Source organism: Ambystoma mexicanum, chromosome 5p (genome assembly GCF_040938575.1).
Source record: "Ambystoma mexicanum isolate Mex_15411 chromosome 5p, UKY_AmexF1_1, whole genome shotgun sequence".
Classification (NCBI taxonomy): domain Eukaryota; kingdom Metazoa; phylum Chordata; class Amphibia; order Caudata; family Ambystomatidae; genus Ambystoma; species Ambystoma mexicanum.
The window spans coordinates 211773094-211793511 of record NC_090930.1 but is presented as its reverse complement, the minus strand read 5'-3'; the positions used below and the strand labels follow the sequence as shown (position 1 = coordinate 211793511).

The 20418-nt window shown below is 44.4% G+C and overlaps 1 protein-coding gene across 2 annotated transcripts in view; it reads left to right on the top strand.

The window, feature by feature from the left end:
- Positions 1–651: 651 nt before the first annotated feature.
- GAB3 (GRB2 associated binding protein 3) overlaps positions 652–20418 on the top strand; it is a 601333-nt gene continuing 581566 nt past the window's right edge. The window contains exon 1 of one of the 2 annotated variants that reach the window (XM_069612649.1): positions 652–1029. In XM_069612649.1, the coding sequence (XP_069468750.1) occupies positions 814–1029 (216 nt within the window). In that variant the 5' untranslated portion in view covers positions 652–813. The remainder of the gene's footprint in view (positions 1030–20418) is intronic. The other variant, XM_069612648.1, reaches the window with a different exon arrangement.

Genomic DNA, 20418 nt, shown 5'->3' with positions numbered 1-20418 from the left:
CTCTGAAAACACGTGTACGAGCGTGATATAAATAAAATATCGATTCAATATGTAACCAACCTCCGTGACATGATTTACCCATCCAACGCGGTCTTGATTTAATTTACTTTAAATAGAGGGCAGATTGAAAGCAAGAATCTAATGGCTTTAGAAAAGCCTCTGTGCCATCGCAACGCTACCAAACATTAACATTGAGCAGCACCCCCATACCTCATGCACAGAGCCCTCACGCTTCCCGTGGCCATGCTTGAGTCCATCGAGTCCTGCTGTTTCTGATTGGAATTCTGGACTATGCAGTTTCACATATTTCAAACGGTTAAAGAGAAAAACTACCAGTCCCAGAAATCCAGAATACAAAGAGAAACCATAAGGACCCGGTGGCCTTCTACCTCATGGCCACGGAAACTTCAGAGGCTTTGCAGTCAATGGCAATTAACGTGTATTTTGCAGCCCCCTATTTGTAAACAAGCGCTACTTAAAACAAAAAAGGATACGCGAGAAAAGATGCATGAAGGGAATCTGGGGTGATGGATGCTGCAGGAGCGGTCTGTCAAGCTCTCGTTTTTCGGGGTTTCACTTTCAGCCCCTCTCGGCGCCGCCCCTGCAGTTCACCCAGGGGTGGCTGCAGAGCGCCTCCCCTCTCGCCGGCCATGGCTGCAGCCTGTGCGCGCCGGTGCACACGCGGAGCGGGGCAGAGGCATCCAGCACGTGCTGCGCTTTGTTTACAAGCGGGTCGGGCGGGTCACGTGCCCCCTCCTCCTGGCTCCGCGCGCGGTGGGAGGGGAGGGGAGCTCGGCTTGACATCAGTGATCAATGTCAGCGGGACTTCCTCCCGGCGGCGCAGCAGCAGCAGCGCTCGCGCGCAGCTGGAGGAAGCCGATTGCGGCTGCTGCAGGGGCGAGAGCGCACCCCTCGCGCGCTGGAGACATCCCGACGCTCTCTCGCGAGGGGGGCAAAATGAGCGCCGGGGACGTGGTGTGCACGGGCTGGCTCATCAAGTCCCCCCCGGAGAAGAAGCTAAAGAGATATGTAAGTGCCCGGGAGCTGGGGGGGGTGGGGGGTTTCTTGGTGCCGCGCGCATGACACTGCAGTGAGAGTGTGTGTGTTCTGCACCGTGCTCCTTCTATGTGTTCTTTGCGGTATCTCTTCTCGCCGCTCCTTCCTGCTGTAAACGCAGGTTGATTTAGCCCTAGCTCCCAGAAGTATGATGGCGCAAAATAAGAACGGGAATAGCAGCACTGTCGAAGTCATGGGTGTCATTTTAGTGGGGGGCACGGGTGTTTGCCCCCCTCAGCCCCACCAACTTCTGTAGCACACTATTTTGTCCCACCCATTTAGCAGGACCCTTTCATTTAGATGTCATGTCCCTCCCAACATTTTCAGCAAAGTTACTCCGCTTGTCAAAGTGCCCCATAACAGGCATGAGTAGTGCCCCCCCCCCCCCACGCTTTGCTTTTCCCTTTGCAGTAGATCTGTGGTGTTTTCCCCGTTATAAGTGGCAGCCCACAATAACCAGAAAGTGAAGACAAAATACAGGACTGCATAATCTACTTGCACCTGTCATGGTGGGACAACTCGCGAGCACTGTAAATAAGCAGAACACTGGAAACGCTCTGTTCGCCAACTCATGGGCAGCCGGGGGTGCGGGATGCCCAGTTGTCAGCTCGGCAAGTGGAAATGAAATGAACCTCATGTTTTGAACTCTCCGGACACCCGCTGTGTTCGTGGCACCGTACTGTATTCTAATGCAAATTAAATACAGACATCTCAAATTCAGACTTCCCCTTTTCTAATTGTTTTCGCTTTCACTGTGTGATTCGCTCATTGGCCGTGTGCGCTGGAGTTCGTGTAATGACAGACTGCAGTCTGGGACTTGTAGTCTTGGTTAACTTTGACTGGACACATTACGCACCTGACACACACGATCTGCAAAAAGGAAAGTCTGAGAATTAGCATGCTTTGTGCTGTGTCTCCTGATCACCCAATAACACTGAGTCGCCTGGTTACTTTGTGAATGTGGGTATTTAGCCATTTTACTCTTTTTTTTTTTTTTTTTTTTAACTGTCCGGATAAGGGAATTGCAATGCATTTGTTTGCCCAGGGCCACACAATGTACTCAAGTGGGCATGGTGGGATTCGAGTCGTGCTTTTCTGGTTCTTCGGACCTTAGTAAAAGCACACTGTCGCTAACCTGTCAATCGAGGAGGTCTTATTTCAAGAAGTCATTTTGAAGGCTGTCAGCCTGTTATTGTGAGCATTGGAGCTCGCAGCAGACAAGCACACGTGCATTCTGGGTTCATTATTTTAGGCGATCGGGGATGCTGGTGCCAAACGTTCTCTCTTCCAGTTGACTGGACAGCAGCTTCAAAGAGTCCATCCACACATACACCGGCTTGTGAAATTCAGCTCTTTCCATTGCATTTTCTTTTTTTTTTGCAGAGGTCAGGCATCTTTCACTTAAAAAAAAAAACATTTTCCCGTCAAGCAAGGTCGGTTTATTTTCCTGCGTGTGTTCAACATACCAGGAAAGTGTATCATTGTGGACCTGTCAGGGAGGGGCGGCAGCAGCAGCCAAAGGTGACCCCACCGCCAAGTGCACTAAATGCCCGGATACCCCGCCCAGTCCCACACTGGACCGTTATGATAGCACTTTAGGGTTGTTGCGCAGCTTGCCGAAAGCGTCACGTCATGCACTTACTGTGCACTTTCCCCGGAGGGCTGCATTAGTGCCATCAGCATGTGTCACTCGCGCGCGGCTCGGGAGCCTGCCTGGCACATGCTGCCTGGTTTGCCTCGCTCTGAGGTGTTATTGTTAGCATTTGCGGTTGCTTTGTCAGTAAATGGGGGGGGGGGGGGAGAAGCGACGCCTTTCAGCGTGTGTCCAGGGGCCTGCGCGCTACTAGAGGGCGCCGTGGCAGCATTGTCGGTTTAACTGACAGCTCTCCTCGCCCAGTTCCTCATTAGCCAGCGCGCCCTTGCCGAGAAGCGGGCAGCTTCCTTGCGTGCGCGTGCCTTCCTCTCCCCAGGGCCCCGGGGACACGAGGCACGAGCCAGAACGCTGAGCTTCTGGACATGGCCATGCTAAAGCCACATGCCTCCTCTTCAAGCTTCACATGCGTGTTTCATCTGCTTATGCAGTGCACACACAATGCATGGTTGCTAGGCGCTTCCAGCAGTCCAAAAAGCAACAGAGCGGAGGGGAAGGGGAGAACTCGGGGACAGAGGTACATTCAAGATAAGTTGAGCGACCCAAGCCTGCAGGAGTTTCCTGATTCACAGCGGGGGGGGGGGGCCCAGATGCGGATGTGCAGTAACCAAGCACATCCCCGTTTGCCAGAATGCGGAAATGGTGGCCCCGAGAAGCAGTTGGACAGCAGAATGTATGTCTTTAGCTGGGAGATACCATTGTCTTCGAGGCATTTAGGGCCGTGCAACGTAAGCATTTGTAGAAAAGACAAAACAAGTGCCTCAGAGCATGAAGACATTAGGTAGCACTTTTGATGCAGGCCGGCAGTGCTTATGCACCCTGGCGAGCCAAGCGAATGGTAAAATGTAGCTTGCCCAAGTGGTTAAACAGTCTTCGATTTAATTTCTTTTGCACGAGGCACTTTTTTTTCTTAATGTTCTAACTTTTTGAATTATGACTACAGATGCTTGGTCTTCCAAAATGTATTCTGATACAAATGATAAACTGGAGCTAGGAGTAACATCAATGGAAACATTTCTAAACTTGTGGAAATTGTACCATAGTTGCCAACATGATGCATTATAATCTGTACATGCTTATGCAGTCCCGTTTATTCTTTGCATTGTGGGACTTTTAGTTCTGCGTTTCCTATTATAAAATTCAGACTACAAGTCCTAGAATACTAAGAATAAACATGACTGGATAAGTACCTAAAGGCTGGAATGCGTGATGTACTTGAAACTGAAGCACGCAGAGCCACACACTCATAGTGCGACCGTCATGACTACAGGAACTATATGTCTAAATGTGTGCAGCAAAGAAAACGGGACCTTCATGACAGACATTGACATGAATCATGGTTGCTCATTGCCTGAATGTATTATTACATGGAGATTGTTATTGCCCTCCTCCCAGCCAGCCAATCGGAATGCCGAGAGTGCAGTCAATAACTACTGGCATTGACTGCACTCTTAACATTCTGTCTTTGGAAACAACAATGACATTTATAGGAAAGATTCTTTTTCAACAAGCCACTCCTTCTGTGGGAGGACCTTTTTTAGTTGTTTTTTTTCTTTCATTTTTACTGTGTAATGCAATTTAACAAACAAAAGAGAAAGCTAAAACATTGGCTTACGCTTTCATTTCTTTTAGAGAAACTATTTACTTTTACATGAGACCAACTGCATGCTCCAGTTCCACCAAGTTGTAATTAAAATGCTGACCTTATGACAACCATGTTATTTAGATAGCTCAAAATAAACCACATTCAATTTACCAACTCAGTCTATTGACTTTACTCACTCTTAAAGTAACATGTTTTACTTCACCACCAAAACTCAAAAACGGTTATTGCTACTAACCTTAGGATAATGTCCTGTCACCAAGTTATGGTCTGAGGCAAAGAAAATAGCTGGGAGGTTTGACTGGGAATCAAAATTATTTGGAGTCCTATGCTTTATCTACAGGATACCTAAAAGTGACGTGGCCCGCCCCCCGCCCCTTGTCCCCGGAGTCACAGAAGGCTTGCGTCCCTTGGTTCCCAGATAAGGCAACAAGGTGTTTTTCTTTGCTGTTGCAAATGAATCGACTGGAGACATCTGAATTTCTGAGGGGGGCTCTGCGGGGGATGTTAAAGTGTACACAGGACTGAGAGATGTAGAATTTGTAACTGCACTAACACTCTGGGAACTTCACAGGATCTGTGTCGTAACTTCACAGGATAATAAAGTGTCCTAAATTGAACAAAATGCAAGTGTTACTGTTCAGTAGGTTTGTCAGATGTGCACGTGGGCCATCCTTGAAGTCTGATAAACCAAGAGAAGCAGATTTCATATATTGTCACAGCCCTGGTTCTGGGCAAGGATTTTAAAACTTTAGAATGATGTTAATACTGGAAAAAATAATAGGTTATTGGATGAGATTAAGAAATGTATATATTAGTTGTGATTGGTGTGTAAGACTATATGAATTATTTGGATTTGAAATACAATTTTTTTTTTTTTAATGAAACTGTTATAGTATGTAACGTTTGCTTTAAACTGTAATATACTCTAAATTTAAAAAATTAAGACAAATCACATTTGTTTAGTATATTTTTAATTTATTTCAACCATTTCTTTACATGCCTATGTCCTTGTTTTGTGAATCTCTGAATAACATAACAGGTGTATTTGTATTGTAACGGTTCATTGAGAGGCCACCCTCAACACAGGGAGTTCCTTCTCTCCCCAAACAAGGTGTCACACAACAGTTTAATGGATTCTTTGTTCAGCCCTATTTCAGATTGATATCATGCCCCTTGTGCCACCCATAAACCAAGAACCAGGCCAGTGTACAGAAAGTATATTTATATTTATTTGAATTATAGGTCACCTTCTATCTGGCTCACAATTAAACTATTTACATAAATAAATCCCACAAGTTGGTTGGGAAAAATAAATCACAATACTTTATACAGATTTCAATTCAAGCAATAACTACTGGTCAATTAACACAATTAATGTACATATGCAGTGTTGTGCAATTTGGATTTCCTGCACGCTAAAAGGCTAGCAGTTTGGTTTACAGTTAGAATACATGAAGTCTCACTTTTGCAAGCACCTTTCCCACGTGAGCACTAAAAATCCAAGTATCAATTATATGCAACACTCTTTTTTTTCCAGGTCTAGGGAGTGGTGGCAGTTTAGAAGTTTGTTTTTCCAGACCCCCATCACTCAAAGGTCTGTGTTGGGGAAGTTAGACAGTAAAATGGTGATGATTTAGGAATTTTGGATCAACACCCTTGTGTTGGGGAAATTGGCAGTTTAGTCATTTCTTTAGTTTAGGGCCAAGGACAACCCTCTTCCTTAAATAAGTCCGGGTCAACAGGACCAATAGGATTAACAAATTACATTGCATGCTATAGTTTCCAACGTACACTTGGAGTGAGCTTTGTTAATTTAGAATGTTAACAAAAATCACTCCAGTGTGTTTTGCAAAATGGGAATTAATTACATTCATATTGAGTCAAAAAGGGTAAGGATCTACACAGTTTTTCCTCCCACTCACTAATGTAAAAAAAGCCACCAATGAAAGGGAATCGTTAATTAAATGATCTTTTGTTGGACAATCTACTTAATTTTGGAAATCTCTGGGCTTGGCACTTGGGAACTGAGCAGCTTTGATTGTAGGGGAAAAACAGGATTCTAAACAGCACTTCAGTCAATTGGATCCCACAGCATTTCTCTCTCTCTCTGGCTCCAGTGACGAATCACTGCCTCTGCTTTTCTTGTGTCCCCAGCAATATTTCCACCCAGATGAAACTTCACCAAATCTCCTTTGGTAATTCTTTTTGGACAGCCATCTCTTGGTAACTTTTTTAGCAGCTTCTTCTGCTGGTAATTTTTATCGGCTCTCCCGTTTTCTCAAAGTGTATCCACTGTATATACCAGTGATTACACACACAATTTCAATATTGGGCAGTTCTCTGCAAGAATTCTCACACCTCTGATTGGCCCTTCACATTTCTCTCCAACCCCCAAGCCCATCCCCTGTCTAAGAATTGGTTCAGGAGTCTAGAACAGAAACATTGCAATTCCCATTTTAACCACCCCCTCCCCTTTTTGTAATGTGAACTTTAGCCAGAAAGTAGCTTCATGGCAAAACATTGTAATTTACGAGTAACTGCCATAATATATATATTCCACTTCAGCTAATCATGGGGAATTTAACAAAACAGCAGCCATGTTGCACGGGGCTGTGGCAATTTTTTTTGCTGTTTTTACAATGAGCATAATAGTTATGAACATGCAATATACTCTCCAAATAACTAATTTTACCCTCCACCAGATCGCCAATTCTTAAAGACAGGACATTTTCATAACAGCCAGAAACATATTTTAGCTTGCTATTACAGCATTTGGATACATTTTATTTGAACAAAATCACCTTGAAATTATCTTAAAAATGACTCATAAATGGATGCAGTGCGACTTGTGGTTTCTGAGAAAATGCATCAGCTATGACGGTCCATTTAAACTAATGGGAAATTTTCATACGCATGCAAATCTTAGCTCTATGTTCTTCAGGCCAGTTGCCATTCTTGGCTAGAATGTGACCAGAGCCTCTGGGACTGTGTTCCTTTTTTTTTTAAGTCTAGGCTAAAAGCCAGTAGCCTAGTTGTTGTTTGAAGTTGGTGGGCTGTAGTTTATAAATAGTTGGGATGCATCGGCTACATAGAGATCTCCCGCTGCAGATAATGAGCCAGGCCGGCCCTGTGATGTCATGAGGCCGTGCTGGCATCTGGCATTCTGTCCTGTTATCTGAAGTTGACCACCATTTCAATCTGAAACCCATTTATTTTGTTGTATTTTTTCACAGTTCAGCTTCCCTTGATTGCACCCCCTGTTTACACAGCTACTCCCTGCATTCCAGTCATGCACTGGCTAGGCCCTTAGCCCTTCAAAGAATTGGGCCTTCAGAGACAGGTCTGGCAATGGGGGAAGTTTTTTTTTTTTAATAACATTAAGGGCAGGCCACACTTTATTGTAGTTGTAAATAGCTGGAATGCAAGAGCTTGAAAATAATTCCCTCTCCAGAGGCCAACAGGCTTGCAGTGGGGGAAGCCATTTGCGAATTCTACACAGAGACCCACAGATTGCCCTTGGCTGAACGAACTCACATTTTGCATGTTCTACCATCATCTTTTATTCTTTGAAATACTGTGTATTTTACTGATCATGGTTCGCTTTGCTTTTGCATCGCTGGATTTCTTCTTTCTTTTCAAACAACATTGTTTTTTAAATATGACAGCTGAAAGTACAGGGCTGTTTCTTTCAGTCATGATAAAATACATTTGTATTTATCTGCTGTTCATTTTTATGCTGCAATGTGGGTCGGAGTTATCATAGTGCACAACCTTTTGATCGGTGGCAGTATCGGTGAACATGCTGCATTTATCTCTCAGCCAGAAATGTGATGTGCCTTTCCAACCTGCATTCTGGTTACAATTTTTTTTGCTTTCTCTGGATTTCAGCTGCAGAAAGACACCAACGTAGTTTGCCTTAATAGGCCCATTTCCAGTACGAAGGTTTTTTGAAGGCTGGCAGGTCATTTTTCCAGTGGGCCCTTCAGTTCTGTTTGTTTGGGCCTATGATTAAACCCCACGGTACAGTACATGCTCACTTTACAGAGGTATCTTGGCACTATAGACAGATAACAGATGGTAGTTACTCATCTTATTGGTACACCATTATCAACCCTTGAAGGATGAAGTACGTTTCTGGATTTTAACCAGTGATCATGAGGTCAAATGCATGTGTCTGTAGTGGGCACATTAGTCCATTGAGACAATGCATATAACAAGCGTTCCTAGTCTTTACCAGTGCCCATTGCTGCTGATTCTTACTTCTTTTTATTTGTATTAGTATTTGTTTCTTTAATATATTAATGTTATGTGCACGCCCTGTTGGTAATGCCTCCCGATCAGTTGGCAAATAGTTTTTACTGGTTCCAATTGGCGATTTTTAGGGTTTTCCACAGCTACATGCACCTGGAAATTGATTAAATGCACTGCCACTCGAATTACACTCTTTCTACCACTGGTCATACAGAGGTCAAGGGCAGAAGGCCTAATGCTGCAAATGGACACAGCCCAGGTGTAGTCTGATTTCTTCATCGGGTTTAAAAAAATATACATTTTATTGTTTAATGCGCTGACCTAGCTTGAGAGCAGCTGAGCGCTGTACAGGGTGTGGGTAGCCAGCCTTTTGGCCTGCGTTTTTTAACAGTAGCGCAGCACTGTGCATTGAGGTCTGTGTGTCGATATGTGCATCCATTTCAATGAGTCCTCGGTCAGGTTGTCATATCTAAGCAGTGGTAGACTTGGACTTCTGTTGACATATTGTAATCAAAACCTCCCTGTTTCATCCATCAAAGGCATTTTGAGGTTTCCTTTACTGTACACTAGCAAGATAGCTGAGTGAATTAAGTGCTTGCATACTTTTTGCCTGGATCTGAAGGATGCCGGTTCTAACCCTGACAGTGGAGACTCAATTCTTCCTCTTTACATTGGTGATAAGTTGCGCACACCTTTTGTGTGCGCTTCTCATCTGCTAATTCAGACCTTCAGCAATGTATCAAACGTGTGTTGCTGTGCAAAAACATGGCGACGTTCTGGAAAGTCACAGCCCTATGGGCTAGTCGCAATGGCACAGGGCCAGCTGCACGCAACCTATCCCAACCCGAGTTTCCCTTTCCCTGAGATCCTCCCAGCCCTTTCCTGTGGCTGCCTTGCATTTAGAAATATTCAGCCTCTCTTCGGCTGCGTACATAACTGATGTAATGCCCTTCACAGGACAGCCTTTCCTATTTTGTCTGCCAATTTTTCTAAAATGTTTGGCCTCACCTATGTAACGGGTACCTTGCACGAGTAAAAAACGGAAGACCCTGTCAGCGTCCAGCATAGATAAGGCAGTGAAAACGGAACGTGCACCAGCCACCCGAGAACTGCAGAGATGGGTGCACAGTGGCAAATGCACCTTATCCAACTGCAGAGATGTGGATATATTAGCCGACGTTTGGAGTATCGCGCTTTCCCTAAAGAGGAGTAGCCCCGCTACCTTGTCGGCAGCCGCAGTGTCTTTCCTCTTTGCATCATGCCCCTTGATTATAGCCCAATATTGATATGGCAGTATACTGTCAATGAGTGCTGGTGATTTTGGTTGGCTAAGTCACCTACTCACTCTCTATGTACAGTAATTATGACTTGTGTTTTAATGTTTACTGTAAATCTTGCAGTTTCTCTGTCCCACAGTTACCAGTCATCACTATTACGCAGCTTAATGGCACTCTATTATTGCCCTCAAAAGGATGAAATGCTGAGTTTGACCAGTATCATGCAGCACCCTAATATAGTCCATGGTTGCCTCGGCCATTGCTTCCAATCCAGGGACATACGTTCCTCCAAATTGAAGCCTCCCTCCCAGTCTCTGAGTTGCATCTGAATTTGTACTGGGGCTGAAGCCTTTCATTGTGGCATAGCCGTGGGCTAGTTCTAATCCCTGATGGGGTGCAGTGATCACTGCTGTCTATTGCTCTAACTTAATTCCTGATTGCAGACCAGATCCCTCGCCGCACAAAAGCCAGCGAATGCAGATTTTCTCACAAGGGGTTACATTTAGGGATGCAGGGCTTAATATTTGTATACAAGTATGCCTGTAGTCCTCCAAGAAACTGACCATTTTGAGTCAAAAACCTCAAATAAAATAACGTCTAATGGGCACTTTAACGTTTAAAAAGCATTCTCCAAGCTTCTCATAAGCATTTCCATAAGTGAAAAAGTCAATGCGTTATGTCTGTATGTGCACCTTTTTATTATGGAGGGAAAAGTATACATTGTACGTTCCTGTAGATTTCCTAGCTACCTTCCACGCTTTCAAACCATCACATTAAGTCATTACTGCTTAATTTTGCCAAATGTCTTCCTTGCGCCTCTGGAAAAATGGAACTCAATCTTTTTCATGATGATACCTCCTCTACAACATAGCAATTCTAGCTGTAAAAACACTTTAATGAAAGTTACTTTCAGCTAAGTTTGGCTTGTATATAAGTCTCGGGAGGATAGCTCAGCGGCAACGTGCTCGCCTTGGAAGCAAGACGACACGGGGCAACACAGGTTCGATCCCCGGGTCTGCGCTTAGAAACCTCTTGATATTAAGCGCGTTATAAATATCATATCATACTGAATTTGGGCCCCATGACGGTGGTAGTTGCTTTTTCATTGCCTGTCTGTGCATTTTGAGGAGTGGTCACTACCACTGCATCTGCCCGCAGAGCAGGCCCACCGCTGTCCTTTCCTTTTACTCGCTGCAGAAAGAGCACTTCACACGCTTCTAGCCCTTGGCAGACATTGGTGCACCTGCAGCTGTTTTCAGTTGAGACTCTTGGCTAGTTTGTGGCCTAACAAAAAGGCAAATAAGGATGCCCCTCCCTCAACCCCCCAGAGTTCCTGTAGATTTGCCATACTCCATCTCTGCAAAAAAGGGCCCTTTCATGAATTTGTTGGCCAACGTAGACCATGTCTGGGGAGCGCGGTGACCTTGTACCCTCTCCTGGAGCCCTCTGAGGGGAACACTTTGTATTGTATGCCAGTGTCTGGTAACAAGTAGTCTGGAAATGAGTGGCAATTGTTAGCTGGGTGTTGGTGTACAAGTAACTGGACCTTGAAAGAAATCCTCCAAACTCACCCGCAGGGTACCCTTCCACAGATGCCGTCTCCAAGAAGGCAGATTCTCAATGCCCTACCTCATGGCTCGCATTTGCGTCTAGGGGTGTATGGCAAGACCCGGAAGCTCTCCACTTCCACCACCCCCTGTAAGCGAGTACCACACAGTTTATAGCACAAACTGCTGAGAGTGGTCAAAAGGATAGCATTAATGACATTGCCCATATAGTGTGTATGGTATTTTTAATAGTCTCTTGCCCTTAAACAGTGGGTGGTGTTATCGCAGAACGGTATTTTATTTTATCATCCCTCGGAGTGAATGAACTATGTTAAGCTGCATATTGATCGGTAGAACATAAGCCACTGGCCTGAATGTCAGTTACCACAAGCACACAACATGCCATTTCCTACTCGCAAATGGTGAATTATCACGCCCTAGAAATGAGTGCGAATTTTGGAGCCCGCATTCTGCAAATGAGGAAAGGCTGGGATTCCAGACTTGCATTTTCTACGCAGATATCAGTAGCAAATGCTAAACCTACTGAGGCATCTCATCTTTTTGATTTTGAAGAATTAGACCAAACAGGAAGTACCATCCTAAAACAGTCACCAACCAATGGAACAGCACTGAACCATGAAACGTGCCTGAAAAGAGAACCTTGTGTTTCCCTTTCTATTCTTTCTAACACATTCTTCATTAGATGCAAATGGAATTGGGAATCTAAGTGCTTTATCTGAAGCGAAGTATGTGTGTATTTGTGTATATATGTATATGTGTGTGTATATATATATATATATATATATATATATATATATATATATATATAGGAGCAGGACCTAAAAGAAGCTTGGGTGTATGGGTAGTCTTGTAGGTACTCGGTGTACTGGCCACTTTTACGGCCATAAAACTTGCAAATACTCCCAAAAAGGGATTAGAAATACTCTCATAGAAAATAGAGAGGAAAAAAGTGACACACCAAAACTTTCCTTCTTCCACCTCCAGAACCCCACCGATGTGTTTGGATCAGTGGTTCATGAAATGGGCTGTAATATTTTCCCTGCCGGATTGAAAAGGATTTAGAATGTGCCCACGTCTTTCAGCATTCATGAATAACCAATTGAATTGTGGATAAGAAAAATGACAGATTTGAATGTTAAAACTATATTTTTAATGGCCTAAAAGTACTCCCATTGGGAATGGTAGTTGGATTTGTATTCCCTAAAAATAGTGGGCAAAGTGCTCACATAAAAAAAAAAAAAACTCATCTAGATCCCTGGGCAATGAGCAGGAGCTTCTCTGGATAGCAAGGCATGAGTAGTGTCTGTGTATAGTGGGCAGCAACTCCAACGTCCGCATGAGCTGCCAGCGGTGCTACTTTTCCATCAAGGGTGTACCACGTTATTGATAGTTTTTTTTCTCTTTGCGAGTACATTATCTAGGACTTGGAACGCAGAACTGAAACGACAAAGATCTAACCAACTTCTGATAATGATGCACCGTAAACAACAAAATGAATGCCACGGGTGGGTGGCTGCACGCGGAATGTGTTGACCTTCGGCAGGAGGGTAGCCTGCACGTCACAAATTCGAAACCCACGTCTGGGCCGTTTTAGCGTTTCATCCTTCTGAGGTCGATAAGTCTAGTACCATGTTAAACAAGGAGTCTGGCAGGCCCTGGCGCACGAATAAAATGCTATTATTGCTATGAGCAGATATTAAGGCTACGAGGAACGCCTTACTTTGACGTTTGCACATTTTAAAAACACGCACTGCTATGTTGCATCATTGTGCAATGTTTTTAAATAAATCGCAATTAGAAGTGTGATTAAGATGCATATTTATGGGCAACCCAAATGGCCTTGCTCGCGTTGTATGGCCTCACTTGTCTTGGAGTCGGACGTAGCCTGCGCTAAGCTAAGTTTCAAAGCGGCAAGCAGGTGTCAAATAGCTTCCACTTCCTTCCATGCCTGCCTAGGAACCTCTTTTACTGTCCTCCAGCACCCTAGAGTGACATGTTGCACCCTTGCAGCGGAATGAATGCCCCCCAGATTTCTCATGCATCCTCCCCGTACAAAGGAGGCATTCTTCCCATTGTGCTCTCCTCCTTGTTGGTTGATGTGTGAGAATGGGGGGCGGGGGGGTGCACATTCCATCTGCAGGGCAGGGGTCGACATTGAAATTCATAGAGCAGGATCGGGACGCAGCTCCTGGGTGTCAGGATATGCCTCTGACTAGGAGTCTCTCTTCGTGACCCAGGGGCTATTCATGTCCAGCCTCATGAATGGAGTGCCTGAAAGATGGCCGAACTTGCTTTTGGATCCAAACTGTTGCATGCATCCAAAATTGCACGTCTCTTAACCCCTCTGCCTATTACTTTCTTGCTGTGTCCTGTTCTGTGGTTTTGTTTCTGTTGAATTCTCTGACTCTTGCAACGTTGCTTTAGGTCTTTCACATTCTCATTAAATTGCTTGGCCTTTTATTTCTTTTACATGTCTCTTCTGTAAGTTCTTCCATCTTGCTGCTACCTCTCATTTAGTCTTTACCTATATTTGCAGGTGCAGCACAACTCTGCTACTACACCGGTTGCTGCATTCTCTGTCCCTATGGCTGCTGCCACCTCTTTTTCTATGATGCGACCTTGCTCAGGCTTTCTCTCTACTGCAGAATGAGGCACTGAAACATAGTATACAACAAATCTAACAACCAAACGAGATGCAACTAGAAGAGTTTACATGTCTTCTAGAAGTTTACCAGTGCACCTTTAATGCAGATTCCCAGACACAGAGTTAATCTTCAGATCGGCCTATGGGGTGCCAAATGTAGCCCCTGTTAGCTGTTGGTGTTAAGCTAACCAGGCTCCTTTAGGCCCTAACAGAAGCTAAATATGTCCCAGTAATTTCGAACCTTGCAGGGAATGAAACGCCTACTGCAAGGATTTCTGCAATCATTCAGCATATTGTGCTTCTCAGGTGTGAATGTTATACAGGGCTCCCAAAATCTACTAGCCCGCTTGCATTGGCGAGTAGATTTCATTAAGGGTAGCGGATGGTGTCCAGCTCACCAGGCTTTTCTAGGCTACAAGCAGGAGCTAAATAACTCCCAGCTTCCCTCAATTTCGAATCCTGCTGTAAACATCCTACATTTCCTAGCATGCCTGGAGCCTCCAGGAACACTGGTCTGGGACTTTTCTCCCGAGGAGCCATGGTTAATACCGCACCCTCATTTTGAAGTGCCCATATTTCTTTCCAGCTTTTCTCTAACAGGAACTTGACTGTTCCTGGTTATTTGGGGGTCTAGGGATGTAAGTAGAAGTGCTTTGCCTTCCTGTTTTATTGGGCACAGCTTCAACATGCCCAGGCTCACACTGGCATTCTGGAAGGCTTAAAGGCCTGACCACTACTAAGCCACAGACAGTGCTCTGTCTATAAACCTTTTTCACAATCAAATATGTCTAGATGCTTTTGGTGATACGCTGGTGCAGCATAAAAACTCTGTAAACATTGCGAATTTGCGTTTCCGACACACAGCCCCTTCCAATTTTCATTGAAACTCTTTCCGGGTGTACACGCTGCACAGATCAGTTTCCCTCGCCTGTAAGTTCATTTTGGCGCCCGTTCCCTTCTGTTGCATGCCCGTTCTGTCCACTTTGGCTTGTTGGCTGGCAGGTTTCGGAGCTCCTTGGCGCTGATCTGAGTGCACAGATGCTCACCTTGCTGGCGTGCAACCTGAACCCCTCACCCCCCCCCCCCACCCTCCGTCTTGTGAGGTGGCCTTATTCTGGTATAACGTCCTGTAAGGGCGCCAGTGAAGTCCTAGTAAAATGACATAACCAAAGGTGGCAGACTGTCACTGCATAAAGAACGACGGACATCTGCCCTATCTGACCTACCTACACTCCTTGTCTCTCGCTCATCTCCTCCTTTCACACATCTAAAGAACTCAGTTTGCAGGGGTGAAGTTTTCACTAAATGCAACAGTGAAAGACTATATTTGTATTCAATTTTAAAACCTACTGCATTAACTCATTGTTACAGGCAAGTGGACATGCGCTGAATGTGTCTTTGACATATCTGACAAATGTATATGTAATTTACATGTGACTGAATTCATTGTGCATGTGTTCTGCATGTATAGCAGAGCCCTCAACTGTAGACAGTTGCCTTTGGGTTGATCTACTGATGTATAATTGCCTGTTCATCTCTAGTGCTGTGACACAGAGACTATAATGAGTAACACAAACAATTCCATCCAGCGTTCACATTGTCACTGTCATATGAATTCTCTCTGCGCCTGAACACTCTGCATTGCACAGCTAGTATGTCTTTAGACTTGCCCTCTCTGCTAGTAATTAACAGGCACATACATTCTAATGACTATTTGCATGCTATGTAATCCTCCTTTAATTTCATGGTTGTGCAGACTACAGCCTTCTAAACGGCCCTTCACCCCATAGAGTTTAAGGGACTGTAACAATGGCAGTAGGCGCTATACAAATATCAAGTAGTATAACAGTATTTCCAAAGCCAGAATACCTGACGCACTGTTACCTTTGCAAGTAATTTGTAATTTGCTCATTTGCCATTTTTATGGACTCTTATGTCTCCAACTGTAGTCTTTCACCAATCTGGGATTTCCGGAGGAACATGGTCCGACATTGCACATCAAATGACATGTCATACATGGATTGCAGAATGATCTGCATTTCACCAATTCCGAGATTCAGTTACATAGGCATCAACAAGGCATTGCACGATCCATTTCATAACAAAGCAATGTCGTCCCTTGGCCATGGTCTGCTGGCACAGAAGTACTGTGGTGAGCGTGGGGCGACGTGTGCATGGTTGCAAAGCAGTGTGTGGGTTGACTATATCAGTTGCTAGTTCTGGATGCCTGTGTGACAAGTGGCTTATTCCTTTGGAACACTACTTGGTACCACTTTGTCCAATTACATGCAGTGCTCGGCTGTTCACGCGGTCACAACAAATGACACATCATACGTTGATCAGCATTTCAATGTAAATTAGCGGCATAGAGTCAGAGGTATTAAGTGGGGCTATGATATGATATATGTTATTTATAACATGCTTAATACCCATAGGTTTCTAAGCGCGGAACCGGAGATTGAACCCGTGTTGCTCTGTGCCGTCTTGCTTCCAAGGTGAGCACGTTGCCCCTGAGCTATGCTCCCGAGACAGGTTAAGAGGTTGAGTCTTAATTTGACCAAGTCAAAATCAAAACACCTGGTCAGCTAATTCGCCACCAACTGTACAATAACTTATTATTATTCTCTGACATGTCTTCTTTAAAAGAACTATCTCACAAACCAACAAGACATCATTGACAAAGGACAGATTCTTATGTAGGCAATAATTCCCTCATGGCTCGGTTACGGGCTGGTAAGGGCTCCCCACTTTGAGGTAATGGCCTGAGCAGCAGAACATCCTGGGAGGTAATCGTTTATATGCGGGTCGAGGGAGAGTGAGGCAGGTATTTATGAGCAACTAATGCCCGTATTCAGAACTCCTGGATTGGCGGAGACTCTTGCCGCTGGTGCTAATATTTGTGAATGTTGATGGTGCGGGTAAAGGTAATGGGATTGGTGTTCACTTTAAGGGCCTGTCAGCTGCCTTTCCATTAATTGGACTGCACCCATATCTAGCTCTTCAGTTCTCCATTCCAGAAGGGATGAGAAGAAGTGAAGCGGGCATGGCTGAGCACTGCTGGTGCTTCCCTTTACTTTCCATTTGCCATCATTTTTCAAATGGACACACAGCAAGGTTAGAAGGATATGCTTAAAATCCTTGGCCTTATTTAAATGTTGGGACGTTTAGACTGCGTCTTAAATGATAATGCGCATAACTTATCTCACATTAATAAAATGATAATTGTTCTTTTAATACCAGAGACCAGTTTGCAAGCGCAAGACCGGGATTCAAACCTGTCTTGCTATGCGTTGTCTTGTTTGCAAGAGAAACGTGAGCTGTCCTCCTGGTCTAATAACCTGGAAATATGATTTCTTAGGAAATATTCTAAATGCATATCCGTGTTTAAGGGACTCAAAGGGGAATGTAGTTCAAACTCAAAGCAAAAGGGCGATAAAGACCAGCAACTAAACCTGGGCAAAACAGTTAGGGATCTGATACAAAAAAAACAGCAAATAAGAGGATTATGAAATCGTTGTACACAAACCTTCCAGTACGAAAGTTGCTTTTTACTTTCTTCTCCTCCTTCAGACATAAGGACCAGTGCTGTTTGTGCGAATGTGCTGCTGAATTGAGCGTCAGTCTCTGTTTTGGAGGGATACTTTTAATCCTGTCCATAAACTCTAACATGATGACCTGGCGCAGCTCGAAGCATATGCAAAAAACAAGGAGGGCCCTGGGAGTCCCTCTGCCAGACATTAGTCCCGGTTACGAGAGACTTACCCAGAGTCTTTAGCTCACTATCTTTCACAGAGGAGAAATATCCCAAACATAAATATTCTCTAGGGAAAACCAGCGAGAGACAGACTCCCAATTCTGCTCCAGTCTCAGATTGTATTGGCCTAGGCAAAGGCTAGGCGTAGGGCTGCCCTGGTAAAATGATTTGAGGCATGTGATAAAGCTGAGGTGAATTTCTGAAGAACCCTGGCCTAGGACCCTTCTCGTGTGGCTAGAGGAAGGCAGACGCTTCCTGATCCGGACCCTGGGAGTGGTGTGGATGACATGGGCGGGTACTTGGATCAGGATAATTGGGAGAACACTCAAACTTTCCTATAGTCCCTACAGTTCTGATGGCCTGTTGTAAGATAGATGCCTTTAATGTAAAAAGTACCCAGAACATTGGGACTCATGCCCTGAGTACTGGGACGAGGAAGAGGAGCTCAGAGGCCCAAAACTGCAAAGCGCAGTCTAGTGGTTCTGATGACCCACACCTAAGTGGGACATTTGAAAATATAATATAGCCTCCTTAGGTGCAGACCATTAGAACAGGAGGGCGGAGGAGTTGCCAATCACAGTTGCAGCGGCTGAAGTAGACGACAGAAGACACCAGAACGACTGCTTATGTTAATGCAGAGACCAGTACTGAAAGGGTCTTCGCTGCAGAGAACCTGAATTGCAGAGGTCGCGCAGCGGTACGCGGTAAACTGACAAGCTATCCTTTGAGCGACAGAAGCTCTCTTTATATGGTACCTGGTCCTGGTGGCTGTTGAGCATTGGAGTGCAGGTGGAGCAAGGCAGGGTCCTTTCCCAAGCGGCGCGGGCCATGGGAGTGCGACCAAAGCGGTTCGACGTTCAGAAGAGGCAGTGGTGGCTGATCGAACGTATGCGTTTGGAGAAGACGGTGAGTATGCCTAAAATAGGAAACCCTGGTACGCTCTGTAGTTGAATGCTGCCAGCTGAATACTATTTTGAATACCGAACTAATGTAAGAAAGTTACTTGAACAATATACTCATTTTCAAAGAAAGGCAGAAAAGAACTGCCTACACAAAGAGGGGGCAATAGTGAAACAAGAATAAAGACTTGCATTACCAAAGTACATAGGGGGCAATTTCATAGGAAAACAATACCAACCATTGCCAAATCAAGGGCGAATACTTTGGAAGACCAAGACGGCGCATTGGCAAGATAATCAGAACACATTATTACAGAGATATTGTAAATATTGTCCTAGAGTAAGTAAGAGGCAATATTGGATCCTTGCACCAACAAGTATTGCTTAAGGGCAAATGTAATAGAGTAGCAGGAGAGAAACCTTTCTCCGAAAAAAGATCAATTAGGAGAGGACTATAACCTGCATTGCCTATGGTAAATAAATCGGTGGAACAAACAGCACCAATGTGTATTGAGTCCTTACAGAAGAGACTGTGAATCTTGATGTTATTCAAAGTCAAGAACTTTTAGAGTGTTGAAGAAAACCTTACCATTGAGTACTTGTAATAGTGTTAGGAGTTTTTGGTCCTGGCAGGTGAGTATACCAGCAAAGGGATTGTTAGTGGTAGTCCTGGCAGATGAGTGAACCAGGAATACGTTATTAAAGTACTGCATTGTGATTAAAGGTTGCCAAGGAAAAAAAGTGGCAAGACCATTGTGGTGTTTGATGAATTGTGGCAAAAACCATTTGGATAAAAATGCTGTTGCGAAGTCAGAAGAATTGTGCAAGTGTTTTGTTTTCCCAGAAGAAAGTCATTCTGACAAATCATTAATGTAAACCAAGAAGAAGTGATAATCAAATATTGCAACTTGAAGATAAAGATATTTCTTTTGTTTTGTGAGAACTTTGTCAAATGCCAAGTGAAAGTCATTTGGAGTAAGAAACTTTGTGAAAATAACTTGGCCATATAAGAGGAACTTTTATTTTTGGAACTTTTGTTGAAAATCCTACTTTGAACCTGGGGAAGGGGATCCGACCCAAGATACACAGATACATTGGTATTCGGTTCATTTTGAGTATAATTGTTGTTTCTGTTAAACTTGAACTGCCATATCTAACTTTTATGAGTTTAATATATGCATAAGTGTGAGTGACAGATTCCTTTTTATTAGAGTGTTTTCCTTTAGTTTCTTTTTGATAGACCGGGAAATCCTATTTAGGTTTGAGATAGCGAGGCGTTTGTGACACCCTTTTGAGTTAATAAAATGGCTACTTGTGAAAAACCTTAACCAAGTTGTCTGCCTGCCTCTGTCATGACCTACAGAACACGCCCCTTGGTCTTTGTCTCAACGGGGCTTGCACTCCCTGGTACTCCCCAACATGGCCGTCCAGCGTGAAACACCTTCCTCGCTCTACACGTTGGACGTAGCGTGTTCTATTAATAGAGCACGCCCCACGTGGCTCTGCGCGTCTCAATGCTATTGCGAAGTTGCGACCAGACGTGTGCTCCGTAGCTCGCGGTATTGCTTCCGTGATTCTGTCCCTACAAACTCCATTCCTAGTCCTTCGCCTTTCTTTCTTACTTCCTGGACTTGTGTGCAGAGTAGTACACTTTCTTAATTTCCCGGATTCCTGGATCGTTGCATCCCAGAACTTTGAACGCATGCTGGAGT